The following is a 22701-nucleotide window of genomic DNA, read 5'->3' as shown; positions in this document are numbered from 1 at the left end:
TATTCTTATTATTTGTGTGTGTGTGCTAATGAAGGCGTCAGGGATTGATTTAGGTGAAGAATGTACAACTATGTAATGGTACTGTAAACAATCGAAAGTACGGTTTGTTTTGTATGACTGCGTGGCATGTGAATATATCTCAATAAAATGAAGATAAAAAAAAAAGAACATGGCCTTTTCTGGGATATAGAACAGCTTCAAACCAACAACCTCCACCCTCTGGACCCCCAAAGACATGTTCCTTCCATATGCAAAATACATTCTTTCCATCACAATATCACAAAAGCCTTAAATCATTTCAGTAACAATATTAAGTACAAGTGTCATCAAAATCAGTTACAGGTATGGTCTGTCCTTGGGCAAAGTCCCCCTCGGGCTGTGGACCTGTGAAGCTTAAAACAAGTTATCTGCTTCCAATATACAAAGGAGGGACAGTCACAGAGTGAAAATTCTCATCTCCATAGGGAGAAATTAGAAGGAAAACAGGGACACAAACAGTTTCAAAAACTTCATTAGACTTCCAGGTCTGAAAATCATTTATAGAATGACGTTTTGTCCTCAGGGCTTGATAGAGTGGCAGCCCCACCCTTTCCAAGGGCTTGCACAGTAGCCCTGTTCTCTCCAAACACAGGGGTGAGGGCTCCAACATCTCCAAGCACTGGGGTGATGGCCATGCTCTAGCCCCCACCATCCTCGAGCATGAGGTGGCAGCCAGACTCTCAACCATCTCTGGGGCACAGACTCAACCCCCTCAGAACAGCGGGGTGGCGGCCAGACTCTTCCCAATCCCGGGGGAATGTACCTCACCCTCTCTGAAGCCTGGGGCAGCATCACTCTTCTGGAACAATGTGGGGAAGACCCACCCTCTGCAAGCTCTGGAGCAAACTCACCCTTTCCAAACATATGGGTAGGTGGGCTCTCCTGGCTGGAGTGTCTTTGGTCCAAGCATCAGCTTCCATGGTTCTGCCTTTGAAGTCATTTTTCCTTCAATCTGACCCTTTTCTGTCCCATTTAGTCCAGGCTGGCAGTGGTTCCATTCATACAGATCTCACAACAAACTTGTTAGTTTTCCATGCAGCACACAGAGGTTCCAACCATCAGAGAATAGGACTTTCCACAAATCCTTTCTGTATAACACCATCTCCAATCCTGACTTGCACTGAGATGGCTGACTGGTTCCATGTTCAGTTAAATCGTCTTATGGAGCACTATTCTCTGGGAACTCACTTTCTGGAAGCCCAGAATTTTCCAAACCATCAATTTCTGGTTTCTTTATAACTGAGAGCTCAGTTCTCAGCTTATCTCTTTCCTCTTGCATTTTACTATAAGCTACAAGGAGAAGCCAGGCATTATTTTCCATATTTAGTTAGGAAATTTCCTCAGCTAAATATCCAAGCTCATCGTTTTCAAATTGTACCTTCAATCCAACACCAGGACTCAATTTTGCCAAGTTCTCTGCCATTTTAAAAGGTTTGCCTTTGTTCTCATTTGTAATGGCACATTCATCATTTCTGCCTAAGCCTTCATTGGAAGTACATTTCATGTTCATATTTCTACCAACAGTCTCTTCAAAGCAATCTAGGCCTTTTCTATCAAGCTTCTCACAATTCTTCCAGAATCTTCCACTTATCCATTTATAAAGCTGTGTCTACATTTTTGGTATTTGCAATTTACCACACCGCACCTCACTTCTTGGTACCAACATCTGTTTAGGTTTGCTAAAACTGCCAAAATGCAATATACCAGAAATAGTTTCACTTTTACAATGAGGATTTATTAGCTTACAATTTACAATTCTTAGGCCATGAAAATGTCCGTGAGGCATCAACAGTACGATACCTGAACTCTGAAGACAGGCTGCTGGCACCTGGGACACCTCTGTCACATAAGAAGGCACATGGCCAGTGTCTGCTGGTCCTTCTCTCCTGCGTTTTATTGCTGTCAGCTTCTGGCTTCAGTGGCTTCCTCTGTGTTTTCTCTGGGTCCTCTCTTAGCTTCTCTGGGGCTTTTCTCTGAATTTCATCTGTTACCTTCTGTTTGTGTTTTATCCTGTTACAAATGACCCCAGCAAGAGGATCAAGACCCACTTGAATGAGGCAGATCACATCTCAAATGAAATAACCTAATGAAAAGATTCCACCTACAATAGGTCTGCACCCACAGGAATGGATTAAAAGAACATGGTCTTTTCTGGAGTACATAACAGCTTTAAGCTACCATACCATCTATGACTTAATACTCCACTATCAACTTACTGGTTTGAGTTAATGTGGGAGCCAGTTGTTTCTAGCTTGACTTTGGAATTTGGGCTTGCCCTAACTCCCTTGCTTCCCTATTAACTTGGCTTTGCTGATAGCAACTCAATCTTTCATCTTTACTTTCTACACCATGGTTCAGGCATTATTTTCAATTTCCAGTGCCAAATTCCTATTATCTGATAATATGACTCCTTCAACCTTTCAAAAATAGATTCAACCTTCTCATATTACAGTTTAAGAAATCAGACTTGAGAGAGACTAAATGATTGGACAATTACTGATAGACTTCAACCTGGGTCTCTTTATTCCCAACCCAATGCTCTTTCCTATATACTGAGTTGCTTCAGCATATTGCCTTTCAATATGTTGAATTGTGTGTTTGTGTGTATGTGTGTGCATATGATGTTTGGGAGCAAATATTTAAAAACAAGACTGTTTAAATAAGAAAATAATTGTAATGTTGTAAGGGCTCAGTGACTGAGAATTGTATTTTATTACAGAAGAAATTTCAAACATAAATAAAAAAGATCTACTATTATTAGTAGCCAGACACTACACTTCAGTCAATGATTATTAACCTAACCAAACACCTGTTTAAATTTTTGAAACACACACAGTGTTTTAGTTTCCTAGGCTCCTCCAGCAAGTGCCATGAAATGGGTTGCTTAAACAATGGGAATTTATTGGGTTACAGTTTTGATGCCAAGGAAATGTTCAATCAAGCTATCATCAAAGCAGTGCTTTTCTTCCGAAAGACCAGGTGCTGCCAATCCTTGGCTCCTCTGTAAAATCGTAAGGCACATGACAGCATCCGCTGGTCTCTGCCTTCTCATCTGGGTTTCATTGCTTTCAGCTGCTGGCTTTTCTTTTCTCCCTCTGTATTCATTCTGTTTATAGAGGACTACAATAATAGAATTAAGATCCATCCTGAATGAGGTGGGTCACACCCTAACTGAAGAAGCCTCACCAAAAGCTCCTATTCACAATGGGTTCACACCCAAAGGAATGGATTAACTTTAAAAACATGTTTTTCTGGGGTATATACAGCTTCAAACCACCAAACATACACACACGCTTTGCACACACACACACACATATACCTCCTCACACTAGTTACGACATTGCTAAAATTAGGCATCCCACAAATCCAGCCTAGGAGGTAAATGCTCACATAATATTATCTTACCCTTCATTATGGTATGAGTGAAAGACATTTAAATACCCAAAAAGACAATTTTCTTTCTTAACATAAGCCAAATGTTTGGTGATACTTTATTTCAGGATATTTTCTCTTCATTTGAGAACTAAATGAATATTTTTGGATCAAGGGATCAGAATACAGCATATAATATATGAAGCAAGTACAAAATAGGGCATAATTTGAAAGGACTTCTTGGTACAGAGAAGTAGGGAAACTTATCTCTAACATAATTAGTATTATATGCTGTAAGTACATTTAATTCATAATCAAATGAAAATGGTTCGTTATTTCTTTCAACATTATTACACATAATTATGGTGCCTAAAAAATACTTATTAAACAAATAATTAACAGAAAAAAAGTCAGTCACTTCTGTAGTCTTTAAAAAAAAGACTAAAACCACTTAAAACCTAAATAATATAAACGTTTACTTTGTAAGAATGGACAATAGCAAATAAGCTTGATGTGGCAAATATAAGAAAAAAATTTTTTAAATTCACTTTTATTGAGATTATTCACGCACCATATAATCATCCAAAGTGTACAATCAGTTGTTCATGGTACCATTATATAGTTGTGCATTCATCACCACAGTTAATTTTTTTTTCAATTTTAGAACATTTTCACTCCAGAAACAAATAAAAATAAAAGAGAATAAAAATAAAAGAGAAAACTCAAATCCTCCCATACCCTAACCCCCCCATCATTGACTCATTAGCAATGGTATAGTACATTTGCTACTGTTGAGGAAAGAATATTAAAATATTACTAACTATAGTACATAGTTTGCAATAGGTACATTTTCCCCCCACATACCCCTCTATTATTAACTTCTAGTTACAGTGTCATTCATTTGTTCTAGTTCATTAAAGAAATTTGTAATATTTGTACAGTTAATCATGGATACTGACCACCACAAGATTCACTGTGTTATACATTCCCATGTTTTAACCTCCAACTTTCCTTCTGCTGACATACATTTCTCTAAACTTCCCCTTTCCACCACATTCACACACCATTCAGCACTAAGTTATTCTCACAATAATGTGCTACCATCACTTCTATCCATTTCCAAACACTTAAGTTCAGCCTAGTTAAACATTCTGCACATATTAAGCAACCACTCCCCATTCTTTAGCCTTATTCTATATATTGGTAACCTGTATTTCATGTCTATAAATTTACATATTACAGTTAGTTCATATCAGTGAGACCGTACAATATTTGTCCTTTTGTGTCTGACTTATTTCACTCAACATAGTATCCTCAAAGTTCATCCATAACCCATGTGCCGGTTTGAATGTATTGTGTCCCCCAAATGCCATTGTCTTTGTAGTCTTGTGGGGCAGACGTTTTTGGTGCTGGTTGGATTTGCTTGGAATGTGCCCCACCCAGCTGTGGGAGATGATTCTGATGAGATGTTCCCATGGAGGCATGGCCCCGCCCATTCAGGGTGGGCCTTGATCAGTGGAGCTATATAAATGAGCCGACTCAAAGAGAGGGAAGTGAGTGCAGCTGCAAGTGATGTTTTGAAGAGGAGCAAGCTTGCTAGAGAGGAATGTCCTGGGAGAAAGCCGTTTTGAGGCCAGAGCTTTGGAGCGGACGCCAGCTACCTTCCTAGCTAGCAGAGGTTTTCCAGACGCCATTGGCCGTCCTCTGGTGAAGGTACCCGATTGCTGGGGTGTTATCTTGGACGTTTTGTGGCCTTAAGACTGTAACTGTGTAGCGAAATAAACCCGTTTTAAAAAAGCCTATCCATCTCTGGTGTTTTGCATTCTGCAGCATTAGCAAACTAGAACAACCCATTTCTTTTTAAGGTGGTTTTGTTCACACACCATGCATTCTGTCCTAAGTTAATGATTGACGGTTCCCTGTATAATCACGTAACTATGCATTCACCACCACCACCACCATCTATATAAGGACATTTCCATTTCTTCCAAAAAGAAAGAGGAAGAGTCAAAAAAAGTAGAAAGACAAAAGAAAAAGAAAAAGAAAAAATGACAGCTAAAAAGTAACAAAATAAAATACAAAACTAAAATAAATTATGATAAAAAGTCAGACAACATCACCAATGCCAAGAGTCCTATACCCCTCCCTTATATCCCCCTCTTACAGGCATTTAGCTTTGGTATATTGTCTTAGTTACATTAAAGGAAACATAATACAATGTTTCTGTTAATTATAGTCTCTAGTTTATGCTGATTGTATTTTCTCCCCAATGCCACCCCATTTTTAACACCTTTCAAGGTTAGCATTCATTTGTTCTCCCACATGTAAAACCATATTTGTACGTTTTTTCAAAATTGTTGACCACTCTAGGTTTCACTAAGTTATCCAGTCCCAGTCTTTATCTTCCCTCTTTCTTTCTGGTGTCTCACATGCTCCTAATCTTCTTCTTTCAACCATACTCACAGTCAGTTTTGTTCAGTGTCCTTACATTATTGTGCTACCATCACCCAAAATTATGTTCCAAACCTCTCACTCTTATCTTTTCCTATCTTCTGTAGCACTCCCTTTAGTATTTCCTGTAGAGCAGGTATCTTGTTCACAAACTCTCTCATTGTCTGTTTGTCAGAGAATATTTTAAACTCTTCCTCATATTTGAAAGACAGTTTTCCTGGATATAGGATTCTTGGTTGGTGGTTTTTCTCTTTCAATATCTTAAATATATCACCCAACTTCCTTCTTGCCTCCATGGTTTCTACTGAGAAATCCACACATAGTCTTATCAAGCTTCCTTTGTATGTGATGGATCGCTTTTCTCTTGCTGCTTTCAGAATTCTCTCTTTGTCTTTGATGTTTGATAATCTGATTATTAAGTGTCTTGGCATAGGTCTATTCAGATGTATTCTGTTTGAGGTAAGCTGCGCCTCTTGGATCTGTAATTTTATGTCTTTCATAAGAGACAGGAAATTTTCAGTGATTATTTCCTCCATTATTACTTTTGCCCCTTTTCCCTTCTCTTCTCCTTCTGAGACACCCATGACACATACATTCATGCGCTTCATGTTGTCATTCAATTCCCTGAGACATTGCTCCTTTTTTCCATTCTCTTTCCTATCTGTTCTTTTGTGTGTAGGATTTCAGGTGTCTTGTTCTGCAGTTCCTGAATGTTTTCTTCTGCCGCTTGAAATCTGCTGTTATGTGTCTCCATTGTATTTTTCATCTCTTGTGTTGTGCCTTGCATTTCTATAGGTTCTGCCAGTTGTCTTTTCAAATGTTTGAGTTCTTCCTTATGTTCATCCAATATTTTCTTTATATCCTTCATCTCTTTTGCCATATCTTCCCTCAACTCATTGAATTGGTTTTTGAATTGATTTAGCATATTTATTTTAAGATCTTTAATTAGTTGTTTCAATTCCTGTATCTCAGTTGTAGTAAAAGTTTCTTCCTTTGACTGTGCCATATCTTCATTTTTCCTAGTGTGATTTGTACTTTTCTGTTGTCTTGGCATCTGGTTTCTTGATTGTCCCAATCAGATTTTCCCAGACCAGAATGCTCCCAGGTCTCAGGAGGGAGTTATATTCAGTATCATATTTCCCTGAGGGTGTGTCCTAGAAGACTGTCAGACTTTCCCGTGAGGCCTCTAGATGCCATGATTTTCCTAACCTGCCCAGCAGGTGATGCCTGTCAGCCCATTGCTCCCCATCTGGTGTAAAGATGTGTGGTCCTTTAATTCTCAGCTTAAGTTGTTTCTGGTTTGATTGTTTGTTTTCTCCCAGGCCCTGGGGTCTGAGTTCTGAAGAGAGGGCAGCCACTTGAGCTGGGCCCCACCCCCTCCTCTTAGGGAAGATATACCCCCTAAGGAGTTATCTTCTGCACTTGAATTACTATTTTGTCTCTCTGACTCTATCTCCACCCTTGCCTGGGTCAGTGCACTGAGAACTGAAAACGCCTAAGGCTTTCTCCACTGAACCCCTCAGATTGAGAGAGGAAAAAAGGGAGAAAGAGAAAAAGCCCATTTTCAGATTCAGTCCCTGGACCCTCAGTTTTGCCTGTCAGCCAGAGTTAGTACCCAGTCCTCTGTGCTCTTTTTCTTGGAACACAGCCATTTTCCAGTATTCTAAGCTCAGCCATCTCCAAAATCCTCTGTATTTTTTACCATCAGCCCCACCTCCTCTCCACTGGAAGTGACCTCAGGGTACTTTGCTGCTTGTTAGGGGTTTGTCTGTGTTTGTAGCTTGTATTCAGCAGTCCATATTTGTTAATTAAAACCCCAGTTTGAGCTTGGTTGAGCTATATCTGCTTGCTCCCAGCAGGGACTGCTTCTTTCTCCCACAGAGAAGTTTTGCAGCTCGGCCTGCTGTGGAGAAAGGGCGCCAATTCCAGGTTTTACTTACAGCTTTTATGCTGCAATCTCAGTCATTCCACACATTCCAGGCTAGTATATGATGTGTGGACACTCATGGTTGTCCCCTAGCAGTTGTTCCTGACTATTTACTAGTTGCTGTAGAGTACTAATTAAATTCCACACTTCTCCATGCCACCATCATGCCCTGCCTCCTAGAAAAATTACTTTTTGACATCAGATTAGAGCAGTGATAATATCACTCTCCTGTTGCAATGATTAGAATTCTTCTAATTGCAAATGACAGAAATTCTTCACAAAAACACATATTTAAAAAAAGAAAAGATTGGTTTCCAGGTCTAAAAGCCCTAAGGTACATCTGACTTTAGTTGTATGTCAAATTATTTGACCAGTATCTGTCTATATTTGTTTTCCTCTAATTTCTTTCTTTATTTTGGTTTTCCTTATGCTCGGGTAGACAAGACAGCCAAAAGCATCTTTAGGTTTACATTCTATCATATTATCAACTACAGTGGAAAAAATAATTTCTCATTTTCAGTAGTTCTAGCTTACACCTTAGGCTTTAACTTTATTGGACTTCTTTTGGTTACATGCCCATTACTAAACCAATTGTCATAACCAACAATATGAGATATGCTGATAGGACAAGGCTGGGTAATGGGTCAATTCCTTAAGCCATGGCAATAAATTCAGCTGCATTAAAACCACCAGAGCTAAGATTAAGGAGTGGGATTTTCCCAACTGGAAAATCAGAAAGCTATTATTATAAGAATATTAAGTGAATGCTAGTGAGGCAAAAACAACAAATGCCCACTGCTTGTTCTCAGTAATAACAACAAAACACCTTAATTTGTGTCCTATTTCTTATAAAGAAAAAATCAAAACCCAATTTATAAAGCATGTGTCAATTATTCCTTCCCAGATTAATTTCAAATTTCCATCCCCAAAGGTGTGACCATTGTTTCCCAAACAAGCCAATGTCTTTCAAATCTGTTCCTTCCGTCTGCCATGGTCTCTCTCCACAAACATATTACTAACTGCCACTTTCCACCTGCAGAAATCCATGATTCTGAAGACACAGATTTAAATATAATATCTCTGTGAGACTTTTCCCAATGTGTATTAAATAATAAATGCTGCTCAATTCTCTGTACTTCCACAAAACCACATATATGCATCTATTATAACATATAATATGTTGTATTTTGATCATATAGTATGTTGTTTTGTATGGATAGTTCCTTTATTTGAATTCCTTGGGAGTAAGACTGCTGGGACATTTGACATATCTTTAGTGGCTAGGATAGTAAATGACTCGTTGATATGGGATGAATTAGTTTAAGAATAAATCAAATTGAATAACAGGCCTCAAATTCAGGAGCCTAATTATGTCCTTACATGAACAACCTGAGTGATGGATTCCAAAAGTAGTGTTACATGGGACTGAAACCCTTAAGAGATCCTCTCTAGGTTGTGTCACAAATGAGCTTTATTTTCACCAAGCCATCCTGGCTGCACTAACACACGTGGAAATAAATCAGGAAAGTCAGCACTCATTACCATAGACAAAATCACTACTACGGATCTGTTTAAAAAGTGTCCGTGATGTTCTGGTTAGTTTTGTTTGAATTGTATTTACACTGTTTATGAAAAAGGATAACAGAAATGAAACTGGACACCTCTGTGGAGGATTCCTTAAAGAATTCTCTAGGTTAGCATAAAACCTGCCAAAGCTTTTTAACAGAAACTTGAGGGGTTGGATAATGCAAGGAAGTAAGATGAAGCAATGAGTTAAAAGGGAGAGGAATCAACTGAAGAGATTCAGCTAGGACCCTGGTATATTATCAAAAAATGTAGGCTTTCTTATAAGCATCTATGATTTGAGGAACTCAGGAAAATAAGTTCCTGGGTACCTGAAGATGAGAATTGCTACATTTAACTAGGATGACTTAGGCATGGCATTTTGTATATACCACATTTTATTTATCCACTCATCTGTTGAAGGACATTTGGGTTGTTTCCATCTCTTAGCAATTGTGAATAATGCTGCTATGAACATTGGCGTGCAGATATCTGTTCGTGTCACTGCTTTCCGATCTTCCGGGTATATACCGAGAAGTGCAATCGCTGGATCGAATGGTAGCTCTATATCTAGTTTTCTAAGGAACTGCCAGACTGACTTCCAGAGTGGCTGAACCATTATACAGTCCCACCAACAATGAATAAGAGTTCCAATTTCTCCACATCCCCTCCAGCATTTGTAGTTTCCTGTTTGTTTAATGGCAGCCATTCTAACCGGTGTTAGATGGTATCTCATTGTGGTCTTAATTTGCATCTCTCTAATAGCTAGTGAAGCTGAACATTTTTTTCATGTGTTTCTTGGCCATTTGTATTTCCTCTTCAGAGAACTGTCTTTTCATATCTTTTGCCCATTTTATAATTGGGCTGTCTGTACTATTGTCATTGAGTTGTAGGATTTCTTTGTATATGCAAGATATCAGTCTTTTGTCAGATACATGGTTTCCAAAAATTTTTTCCCATTGAGTTGGCTGCCTCTTTACCTTTTTGAGAAATTCCTTTGAGGTGCAGAAACTTCTAAGCTTGAGGAGTTCCCATTTATCTATTTTCTCTTTTGTTGCTTGTGCTTTGGGTGTAAAGTCTAGGAAGTGGCCTCCTAATACAAGGTCTTGAAGATGTTTTCCTACATTATCTTCTAGGAGTTTTATGGTACTTTCTTTTATATTGAGATCTTTGGTCCATTTTGAGTTAATTTTTGTGTAGGGGGTGAGGTAGGGGTCCTCTTTCATTCTTTTGGATATGGATATCCAACTCTCCCAGCCCCATTTGTTGAAAAGACCATTATGGCTCAGTTCAGTGACTTTGGGGGCCTTATCAAAGATCAGTCGGCCATAGATCTGAGGGTCTATCTCTGAATTCTCAATTCGATTCCATTGATCTATATGTCTATCTTTGTGCCAGTACCATGCTGTTTTGGCAACTGTGGCTTTCTAATAAGCTTCAAAGTCAGGGAGTGTAAGTCCTCCCACTTCGTTTTTCTTTTTTAGAGTGTCTTTAGCAATTCGAGGCATCTTCCCTTTCCAAATAAATTTGATAACTAGCTTTTCCAAGTCTGCAAAGTAGGTTGTTGGAATTTTGATTGGGATTGCATTGAATCTGTAGATGAGTTTGGGTAGAATTGACATCTTAATGACATTTAGCCTTCCTATCCATGAACATGGAATATTTTTCCATCTTTTAAGGTCCCCTTCTATTTCTTTTAGTAGAGTTATGTAGTTTTCTTTGTATAGGTCTTTTACATCTTTGGTTAAGTTTATTCCTAGGTACTTGATTTTTTTAGTTGCTATTGAAAATGGTATCTTTTTCTTGAGTGTCTCTTCAGTTTGTTCATTTCTAGCATATAGAAACATTACTGACTTATGTGCATTAATCTTGTATCCTGCTACTTTGCTAAATTTGTTTATTAGCTCTAGTAGGTGTATCGTCAATTTCTCAGGGTTTTCTAGATATAAGATCATATCATCTGCAAACAATGACACTTTTACTTCTTCTTTTCCAATTTGGATGCCTTTTATTTCTTTGTCTTGCCGGATTGCCCTGGCTAGCACTTCCAGCACAATAACAGTGGTGACAGCGGGCATCCTTGTCTTGTTCCTGATCTTAGAGGGAAGGCTTTCAGTCTCTCACCATTGAGTACTATGCTGGCTGTGGGTTTTTCATATATGCTCTTTATCATGTTGAGGAAGTTTCCTTCAATTCCTACCTTTTGAAGTGTTTTTATCAAAAAGGGATGTTGGATTTTGTCAAATGCTTTTTGAGCATCTATTGAGATGATCAATTGATTTTTCCCTTTTGACTTGTTAATGTGTTGTAATACATTGATTGATTTTCTTATGTTGAACCATCCTTGCATGCCTGGAATGAACCCCACTTGGTCATGGTGTATGATTTTTTTAATGTGTCTTTGGATTCGATTTGCAAGTATTTTGTTGAGGATTTTTGCATCTATATTCATTAGGGAGATTGGCCGGTAGTTTTCCTTTTTTGTAGCATCTTTGCCTGGTTTTGGTATTAGATTGATGTTAGCTTCATAAAATGAGTTAGGTAGTGTTCCATTTTTTTCAATGTTTTGAAAGAGTTTGAGTAAGATTGGTGTCAGTTCTTTCTGGAAAGTTTGGTAGAATTCCCCTGTGAAGCCATCTGGCCCTGGGCATTTATTTGTGGGAAGATTTTTGATGACTGATTGGATCTCTTTGCTTGTGATGGGTTGGTTGAGGTCTTCTATTTCTTCTCTGGTCAGTCTAGGTTGTTCATATGTTTCCAGGAAATTGTCCATTTCTTCTACATTATCCAGTTTGTTGCCATACAGTTGTTCATAATATCCTCTTATAATTTTTTTAATTTCTTCAGGATCTGCAGTTATGTTACCTTTTTCATTCATTATTTTGTTTATATGGGTCTTCTCTCTTTTTGATTTTGTCAGTCTAGCTAGGGGCTTGTCAATCTTGTTGATCTTCTCAAAGAACCAACTTTTGGTGATATTTATCCTTTCTATTGTTTTTTTGTTCTCTATGTCATTTATTTCTGCTTTAATCCTTGTTATTTCTTTTCTTGTACTTGGTTTAGGATTGGTTTGCTGTTCATTTTCTAGCTTCTTCAGTTGATCCATTAGTTCTTTGATTTTGGCTCTTTCTTCCTTTTTAATATATGCGTTTAGTGCTATAAATTTCCCCCTTAGCACTGCTTTTGCTGCATCCCATAGGTTTTGGTATGTTGTGTTCTCATTTTCATTCGTCTCTATATATTTAGCAATTTCTCTTGCTATTTCTTCTTTAACCCACTGATTGTTTAGGAGTGTGTTGTTTAACCTCCAGGTATTTGTGAATTTTCTAAGTCTCTGATGGTTATTGACTTCTAATTGTATTCCATTGTGGTCAGAGAATGTGCTTTGAATAATTTCAATCTTTTTAAATTTATTGAGGCTTGTTTTATGTCCCAGCATATGATCTATTCTGGAGAAAGTTCCGTGAGCACTAGAAAAGTATGTGTATCCTGGTGATTTGGGATGTAATGTCCTGTAGATGTCTGTTAAATCTAATTCATTTATCAGATTGTTTAGGTTTTCAATTTCCTTATTGGTCTTCTGTCTGGTTGATCTATCTATAGGAGAGAGTGATGTGTTGAAGTCTCCCACAATTATTGTGGAAACATCAATTGCTTCCTTTAGTTTTGCCAATGTTTCTCTCATGTATTTTGTGGCACCTTGATTGGGTGCATAGACATTTACGATTGTTATTTCTTCTTGCTGAATTGCCCCTTTTATTAGTATGTAGTGGCCTTCTTTGTCTCTCAAAACATCCCTGCATTTGAAGTCTATTTTATCTGAGATTAATATTGCTACACCTGCTTTCTTTTGGCTGTAGCTTGCATGAAATATTTTTTTCCATCCTTTCACTTTCAGTTTCTTTGTGTCCCTGTGTCTAAGATGAGTCTCTTGTATGCAACATATTGATGGTTCATTTTTTTTGATCCATTCTGCGAATCTATATCTTTTAATTGGGGAGTTTAATCCATTTACATTCAACGTTAAAACCGTGAAGGCATTTCTTGAATCGGCCATCTTATCCTTTGGATTATGTTTGCCATATTTTTCCCTCTCTCTATTAATATCCTTTATTGTACCCATACCGAATCTCTTTAGTACTGAACCTTTCTCCAGGTCTCTCTGTCCTGTCTTTGTTTCTCTGTCTGTAGGGCTCCCTTTAGTATCTCCAGTAGGGCAGGTCTCTTGTTAGCAAATTCTCTCAGCATTTCTTTGTCTGTGAAAAATTTAAGCTCTCCCTCAAATTTGAAGGAGAGCTTTGCTGGATAAAGTATTCTTGGCTGGAAATTCCTCTCACTCAGAATTTTAAATATATCGTGCCACTGCCTTCTTGCCTCCATGGTGGCTGCTGAGTAGTCACTACTTAGTCTTATGCTGTTTCCTTTGTATGTGGTGAATTGCTTTTCTCTTGCTGCTTTCAGAACTTGCTCCTTCTCTTCTATGTTTGACAGTGTGATCAGTATATGTCTCGGAGTGGGTTTTTTTGGATTTATTCTATTTGGAGTTCGCTGAGCATTTATGATTTGTGTATTTATGTTGTTTAGAAGATTTGGGAAGTTTTCCCCAACAATTTCTTTGAATACTCTTCCTAGACCTTTACCCTTTTCTTCCCCTTCTGGGACACCAATGAGTCTTATATTCGGACGTTTCATATTATCTATCATATCCCTGAGGTCCATTTCGAGTTTTTCAATTTTTTTCCCCATTCTTTCTTTTATGCTTTCATTTTCCATTCTGTCATCTTCCAGGTCACTGATTCGTTGTTCAACTTCCTCTGGTCTTGTACTATGAGTGTCCAGAATCTTTTTAATTTGGTCAACAGTTTCTTTAATTTCCATAAGATCATCCATTTTTTTCTTTAGTCTTGCAATGTCTTCTTTATGCTCTTCTAGGGTCTTCTTGATTTCCTTCATATCCCGTACTATGGTCTCATTGTTCATCTTTAGTTCTTTGAGTAGCTGCTCTAGGTGCTGTGTCTCTTCTGGTCTTTTGATTTGGGTGCTTGGGCTTGGGTTATCCATATCGTCTGGTTTTTTCATATGCTTTTAATTTTCTGTTGTTTTTGGCCTCGTGGCATTTGCTGAACTTGATAGGGTTCTTTTAGGGTTTGTAGACCAGTTGAAGTCCTTATCTCTAATTTATCAGATCTACAGCTTCGTGGAGTACACTTTCTCTAACTAACCAGCAGGTGGCGTCCACGAGCCACCTGTTCTCCACAAGCCAGATCTCCCCTGCTTAGCCTTTTTGGTGAGTGGGGGAGTGAGTCTTGTGGGGCCCAATTGGTGTACCAAGCTTGCGTGTGTAGTTGGTGTTGCCTGCCCTGTATGTGGGGTGTGTTTCTGGGCAGTCGGGGAGGGGGGGTGGCCCTAACAATCAAATCTCCCTGATGATCCTAGAGTTTTAAAGCTGCTGCAATAGTCTAATCCTTCAGTTCAGTCCTGCCACAGTTTGTCTCTGCCACTGACCCACAAGTCTTTGGTATTGGCGTATGGCTCCTGAGACTTGCAAGTGGGCCCCTCTTCCAGGCTGTGCACCCCGGGTCCTCTGTTGAGGGATGACTGTGCTATGTCGCAGGTGAGTGCCGTCTCCCCAGGGCAGTTCTGGGCTGCTGGGCTGTGTTGGGAAGCTCCCAGTCTGCTCAAATGATGGCTGAATGGGGGCTCTGTTAATTCACAATGCTCCCCCTTCCCAGCTCTGGGACATTCAGCTGAGGTTGCAGGGAAGGCTAATGTCCACGCCCAGTTTTGTGGTGTTTGCCTGTTATTTGAAGCACTTCTGTCACACTGGGTTGTCTGGGGCAGCTCTGGGCTATGGGGCTGGCGATGGGCAGGAGTGTTTCCTGTCCACCAGGATGGTGGCTGTGAGCGGACATCCCCCTTTTCTTGGGAAGTTGTGTTGTTTAGTGAATTTTCTCAGCCACTGGAATATTGCCTTTTGTCTCAGAGCTCTCTTAGTTCTGCTCTTGACTTGACGTGCCCAAATTTCAATTCTTTGAAGCTTTCTGTATTGAGCTTCTTAGAGTAATTGTTTTAGAAAAAGCAAAAAGGATTTAAAAAAAAAAAAAAAAAAAAAACGGCCCTCCTCAGAGATCTAATGGGTTATTGAAATGCTAATAGACAAAGCAACCAGGGCCATTAAGGAAAGGTCCACAGGGCAGAGAGATCAGCTTTGCTTCGGGATTTGCATATGCGCCTCAAGGCCTGATCTCCGCCCTTCCCCTTTCTGTGTTCACCAGAACTCGAAAAATCCTCTGCTTTTATTTTGGAGTTTTTCGTGTTGTTTTTTTTCTATGTCTGTCTCCTCTCTGCTGGGCTGGCTGCTCTCAGAGTCTCTGGTGTCTGGTCTCAGTCTATCTATGGTTGGAGTTTGAATCAGTAGAATGAGTTTCCGATAAGAGCAGCCACTGCAATTCTCCCTTCTCCTTCCCGGAGCTGACAGCCCCTCCTCCCCCGGGACTGAGCCTGGCAGGGAGGGGCGCGGGTCCCCTGGCCGCAAAAACTTACAGATTTCGCTGATCTCAGCAGTTCCACGTTTTCATGAGTGTTGTATGAAGTATGCCCAAAGACAGATTGCTCTGTGGTGTCCAGTCCACGCAGTTCCTGGCTTTTTACCTACTTTCCTGGAGGAGTAACTAAAACATACAGCTCACCAGTCTGCCATCTTCAGGCATGGCATTTTGAAGAAGGCAGTCATATGTAATGGAACTAGCTATATTTGGTGTTCTTTAATTAACTTAGAAATAACTGGAACATACCAGAGCTTGAAAAAGCCTCTGAAAAGCCTGAGAATAGGCTCCTAGAGGTGGGAGGAAGTGGAGAACAGTGCTTGGTACACAATATATGCTGGGCAGTATTTGAGCGTTTTGAACGGAATGAAACCTAACCTGAATCTGGACTCTGATGGGTAACAATGAGAACATAATGGCTGCCTAGGCAACGGCCCCTAGCAAATGCTGAAGTAAAGGCTGGCCTCAACCAGAGACTCACCAGAGGGTGGAGAAAACAGTAGGCGAGAACCCAAGGAGTCTCTGTGGAGATGGAGGAACCAACTAATTCGGATCCTGATGCTATGTCTTAGATAACTTTCCACTTGTTCATCAAGATGGAAAACTCAGATTCCAATAATAAAAGAAGTGGGTCTACAGTCCAGCCCAGAAGTCAGATGGGCCAACTGGCTTGGCAAGAAGCTTTCTCTAGATTTGTAAATAACCTAAGTGAAGAAGATTACAGGCTTATGAGAGAGAACGATTTGTTTGGCACCCTGGGTGAAAGTACTGAAGAAGAGTTGCTGAGAAGACTACAAGTTAAAGAGGACATGCCACCACAAAATTCAGGTAAAAATAGTGGAGTATTGTGCTTTTAGGGGGAAACAGAAAGTATGGATAAGGAACTTCATAATAGTAACATCAGCCAAAAGTTAGAAGAAAATGGCACAAATTAATTTGGTGCTAAGTAACTGCTCAGAAAAAGACAAAAGGCACTTAGTTGATCTTTGGTGAGAATGTCAAAATGTTCATATTTTTTTCCTACTTTGGGAATTATTTCTTCCTTATACATATGTGATTTCCACATCAGCAAAAAGTAATATTGTAAGCTTTAACCAAATGGCTCTCAACTAGGGGCAATTTTGTCAACCCACACCTACACCCTAACCTGAAGACATATGGCAATATCTAGACACAGTTCAGTTCTCACAATTTGTGTGGGAGAAAGAAGGTGGCTACTGGCATATAATGGACAAAGTCCAGGGATGTTGCTGAACATCCTATGATACACAAGAATGCAAAAGAGAATGATCCAGCCCAAAATGTCAGTAGAGCCTAGGTTCAGAAGCCATGCTCTAACTTCAAATCTGTTGATTCCTTCCCAGTGTGAAGTAGGGAACAATTTTAGTATTTATCAGGGTACAATAATGGTTTGGTTCTTGAACATGCCCTTTTATGTATCATTATTTAGTTCCTTTGATCTGACCTTCAATTTCATGTCAATTCAAAATCTTAGTAACATTAAGAAGTTATCAAATACTTTTAAAAAGCAGTTTTATTGAATATATTCACATACAATCCATTCAAAGTGTACAATCAATGGCTTTAAGCATAATCACCAAGTTGTGATTCATCACCACAGTCAATATTACTCCAAAAATAAAACCCCATACTCCTTAGCAGTCATCTCTAAATTCCTCTGTCCTTCCCCAGCCCTACATAACCATGAATCTAATTCTGTCTCTATAGATTTACATATATTTATATGTTATATAAATGGAATCATACAATATGTAGTACTTTGTGTCTGGTTTCTTTCACTTAGCATAATGGTTTCTTAATTTTTTTTATTAGAGAAGTTGTAGGTTTACATAAAAGTCATGTAAAAAAATACAATGTTCCTATATACTTTCCTATTATTGAGACTTTGATTGGGGGTGGGGTACCATTGTAACAATTGATGAAAATATGTTAAAATATTACTGTTAACTATAGTCCATAGCTTACATTGTGTATATTTTTCCATATAACACCCTATTATTGACTCCTTATAATAGTGACATACATTTGTTATAATTCATAAAAGGACATTCTTGTACTTGTATTATTAACCATAGTTATCACCCATAACAGGGTTCACTGTGTTATATAGTCCCATGTTTTATCTTCTAACTTTCCTTCTAGTCATATATGCAACCCAAAACTTCCCCTTCCAACCACATACATTTATACAGTTTAGTGCTGTTGATTACACTTACAATAATGTGCAACAATCACCACTATCCCTTCCCAAACATTTATATGTCATATCTTATTTTTGTCTCTTTCTTTACCTTTTTAGTTACCCTTACCAATAATCTTCATTACCAAACACACGCTATCCCAAGCCTCTCTCCTGCTTTTTCCCTCTCAGCCTGCAGAACTGACTTCAGCCTCTTGTTGATGAACTTTCTCAGTTTCTGTTTATCTGTGAATATTTTAAACTCACCATCATTTCTGAAGGACAGTTTTGTGGTATAAATCATTCTTGGTGGGTATCTTAAATATATCATATCACTGCCTTCTCACCTCCATGGTTTCTGAAGAGAAATCAGCACTTAGCCTTATTGTGTTTCCCTTCAAGGTGACAAATCGCTTTTCTCCTGCTGCTATCAGGATTCTCTCTTTATTTTGGGCACTTGGCATTCTGATTCGTATGTGTCTCAGAGTAGGTCTAATAGAATTTATTCTGTTTGGAGTATGTTGTGCTTCTTGGACACATATTTTATGTCATTCATAAGAGACTCATATGTTTGTGCTGTTTGTGCTATCATTTGGGTCCTTGAGACCCTGCTCATTTTTTTTTCCATTCTTTTCTCTGTTTATCTGTCTGTAAGATTTCAATTGTCCTATCTTTTAGTTCACTGATCTTTCTTGTCTGTTCAAATCTGTTATTATATGCCTTTAGTCTGTTTTTAATCTCTTCTATTGTGTCTTTCATTGTCATAATTTATGTTTCTTTTCATGGGTTCAAATTCTTCTTTATGCCCACACAGTGTCTTCTTAATATCCTTTATCTTTTTAGCTATATTTTCCTTCATCTTCTTGAATTGATTTAGGAGATTTCTTTGAATATCTTTGATTAGTTGTTCCAAATTCTGTGTCTTCTCTGAAGTTTTAATTTGTTCCCTTGACTGGGTCATATCTTCCTGTTTCTTAGCATGGCTTATAATTTTTTGCTGATGTCTAGGCATCTGATTTTCTCAATGGGTTTACTCTGAATGTCAATGTTTCTCTCTTGCCTAGGGTTTTTATTGCTCATTGGCTTTGTGTTACATCTCTTCTTTGACACTTGGGTCAACTTATTCTAGACCTTTAGAATTGCCCATGTTTAACGGATCACATTTTTTTCAGCTCTCCCTCATCTGATTCTTGCCTGGACATGTGGCAGAATTTTTAATATTGCACTATTTGTGTAATTGTTTCACCCCCTGGAGAAAGCTTCAATTCCTCTTTTCTTTCTCCAGGAATCTTGATCTCTTCTGTTTATCTTCATTTTGCCTCTGTAGGCTTTTTTTAATAAAACGCTTCTTTCATTGCCTCTAGCTGCTTTTGCTTGGAGGGCAAATTCTGGAGGGATGGTCACCCCGGAGAGGACTTTCCCAGAGAGTAATTCCCAGCCAAAATAGGGCCAGGCACCCTCAAATGGGGCACAGAATGGCTCCAAAGAACCCTGGGTAGAAAATCAGGTAAGATGCCAAAATGCCTTTAGACAGCATCCTGAAGCTGTGCTTTCTTGGCCTTCCTAGCCAATGGCACCCTTTAACAAATTTCTCTGCAGCCTAAGGAGGTACTGTGTCTTTAAACCTCCACCAGCTCTGCCCCTGTCAGGTGTCGGGTTGAAGCAACGGCTGCAGTGGTCCCTGTCTGGAATGGGCTGAAACAGCAGTTTGGAGTTGGGACCCAGTGATCTGAATTCGCTAATCAAGAGGAATGATCAGTGTTTGTCCCTGCCCCCCCCCCCTGCCCCATTGTTGTGGAAGAGGAATTCCATGTCCCCTCTCCATCCTATGCAACCAGCCAGGGCCCAGACCCCAAAGTGACCCATCTTGAGAGTGGTTGATAGGTGCCAGCAGCCTCTATGGAATGAGCTACTCACAGTTCTTTACTACAGTTTCTCACCCTCTTCATCTTGCTCTTCCCTAGATGCTATATAGTGCTCCCCTGACTTCCAGAGCCCCAAAACAATTGTTTCCGACAGTTCTGCCTGTCCATTAGCTGTTTTTTTGGAAAAGTGAGCCCTAAAGTTCCCTACTCCACCATCTTCCTCAAATACTTTCAAGCCTACCTTGTTTATATTTTGGCAATGGATACAACAGTCTTACATTTTAAAACAGCCTTATGCCTTATCAAAGGCACTTCAGTCAAGAGCCTAGAAGAAATATAGTTTAGATTGAGAATTTCACAAAAATATAACTAACTAAAATACTAGCACCGTCCCTTAACTGTTGTCTACCTCATTTGATTGCATACCGTTTTTACCATGGGCTGAAAAAAAGTTGTCTTTTGACCTTCCCTCCTGACAGTGGTATGCTAATCTCAGCATATAATGAAATACTGAAACTATATTTATTCCAGATTCTCTTTCAAAACACCCACAGACAAATGCACAATTCTCTAATTTCTCCAGGATTAGCTCAGTCTTTTCAGATGGAATAGAAACTTTCCTGCCTTTCCTTGTAAGTCCAGGCAGTGTTTACAAAATCATTAGTTCTATACATGTAGAATATGCTTAAAGCATCTGAATCTGTAAGTTCTTGTTTTTTGCTTGTTTTTGAAAGAAAGTTTCAGAGCATGATTCATGATTGCCCTTATTTTGATAGTTTCCTCCTCCCTTTCTTTTGTTAATAGATAGAGGAGACTCTTCAGATGATGTGTCTAATGATGACTCTCTGATAGAATGGCTTATGTCTTTTGAAGAAAACGAAGATATGACAGGAAGTAGGCAAAGCGAAAACCAAACTTGGAGAGCAATGAGCCCGACTAATCCAAACAATGGTGATTTCAAATTCAATTTAGAGATGAATTCTAACCTTAATCATGGGAACTTGAATCCAGAAAATGAGTATGCATCATCTGCAAGACATTTCAGGGGTGAATATATGGAAAACAGCCAAAGGCAAGTAGAAAATCCACCATCTGAATTAACATACGCAAGGCAATCAACATCAGAACGAAGTACAACTGAAGCATTTACAGAAGTCCCACCTACCAGAGGTCAGAAAAGAGCAAGAATTAGGAGCCCAACCCATTGGAGAACTAGATTGAGTGTTGAAAGTAGTTCACCTCTGAATCTAATGAGTGATGTTTCACCAAGACCTCATCATAGTATCACACCTCATGCTTTTGAGCATCCTCTGATAAATGAGACTGAGAGGTTTTCTAGAACCTGGCACCACGAGTCACTGAGACAGCAGATGCAGATAACTGGGCCTGAGTTGCCAATGTGGAGTCTTTTGGCAACTTCTGGAACAAGGACTGTCTCTCAAGGGGCAAGTTCTCCAGAAACAACCAGCAGTGATGAATCTGAACAGAGAAAGTCAACCATACTTTTTGATCCTGAAGTAGAACGAGTTCATCCTGGAGAATACTGGCAGAGAGACTCCATAACTAGTAGAGCTCACTTAATGTCTCCAACACCATACAATGCAATCACTCATGAAAGTGAACAAAGAAGTTTTAGGCATATATTGTCACATCCTGAACTGGCAGATGCAAGATCTTATGTCAATACCACCAGAATGCCCATTCATAGATGTTTAAATACTGGTTTATGTAATACTACATCTGGTGCAACTCACAGCACATTAAGGCACATGATGACAGAATTTGATGATTCCCACTACTTTATGTACAGTGATAGTGATTTAGAGCCTCATGGCTTAGCCACAAGTGAAAATATAGAAAGATCAGAGTTACAGAATGGAAGAGATGGTTCTGATATTAGTAGCCATTCTCGTTCCAATTCAAATCCTAGATTTGATTCCAGTTCAGGTTCCCTTTTAAATTCCAGTTCAAGCTCTAGTTACAGTTCTAGTTCAAGTAGTAGTCTTATTTCCAGCTCCAGCTCCAGCTCCAGTTCTGGTTCCAGCTGTGAAAGTTCAGGAACAAGATCAGAAATGTTTGAAGGTAGTAATGAAAGAAGTTCATCATCAGGCACATCATCAGTGGACAGCCAAGAAGATCAACATGTTGCCCCAGTAACATCCGATGACAGTGACTCTTGGCCCTTTAATCTGGTTCAGTATTTCCTTTTAAATGAAGATGAGAATGACCTACCTATAGGCCTCAGCAAAGAACAGATCAGCAACTTGGCAATAAGAAGCTGTGAAGCAAATGATGTATTAAAAGCCTGTATCATTTGCATCACAGAATACACAGAAGGCAATAAGATCCGTGTACTACCTTGTTCCCATGAATATCACGTTCACTGCATTGATCATTGGCTGTCTGAGAACTCTACTTGTCCTATTTGTCGCTGTAAAGTCACAGATTCTGGTAACAGAGAAAACTTTGAGATCTGAATTCTCAGCTATATAGACTGGTACAGTGATAGGCAAACAGGAGTCATTTGTTTGATATAAAGTCATGACCTGAACTGAGTCATTGGTTTCTAAGGGAATTATTGCACTTTCCCTAATCTCTGTGCCAGAATAAAAGGAGAGATACTGATAAGCAAAAAACTGTCTCAGTGTCTTGACCTGACATTAGAAACCAGTTCCACACCATGGTTGGTCACTGAATTTCTACAGAAACTTAGCAGGTACACTGGATTGGGTTGTTTTT

At 39.1% G+C, this 22701-nt stretch overlaps 1 protein-coding gene across 1 annotated transcript; it reads left to right on the top strand.

The window, feature by feature from the left end:
• Positions 1–16493: 16493 nt before the first annotated feature.
• On the top strand, positions 16494–22439 carry LOC119524032 (E3 ubiquitin-protein ligase RLIM-like). The gene is made up of 2 exons (XM_037822711.1): positions 16494–16734; positions 20767–22439. Exons 1-2 carry the CDS (start codon positions 16494–16496, stop codon positions 22437–22439), a joined length of 1914 nt encoding a protein of 637 aa, XP_037678639.1.
• The last annotated feature ends 262 nt before the right edge of the window (positions 22440–22701 follow it).

This window comes from Choloepus didactylus, chromosome Y, assembly GCF_015220235.1.
Source record: "Choloepus didactylus isolate mChoDid1 chromosome Y, mChoDid1.pri, whole genome shotgun sequence".
In the NCBI taxonomy this organism is placed as follows: Eukaryota; Metazoa; Chordata; class Mammalia; order Pilosa; family Megalonychidae; genus Choloepus; species Choloepus didactylus.
This window is presented reverse-complemented; position numbering and strand designations above follow the sequence as displayed.

Coding starts and splice junctions, on each gene's coding strand:
- LOC119524032 (XM_037822711.1), top strand. CDS start 16,494: ATGGAAAACTCAGATTCCAATAATAAAAGAAGTGGGTCTACAGTCCAG. Junction 16,735..20,766: donor ACAAAATTCAGGTAAAAATA/GTGGAGTATTGT, acceptor TTTTGTTAATAG/ATAGAGGAGACTCTTCAGAT.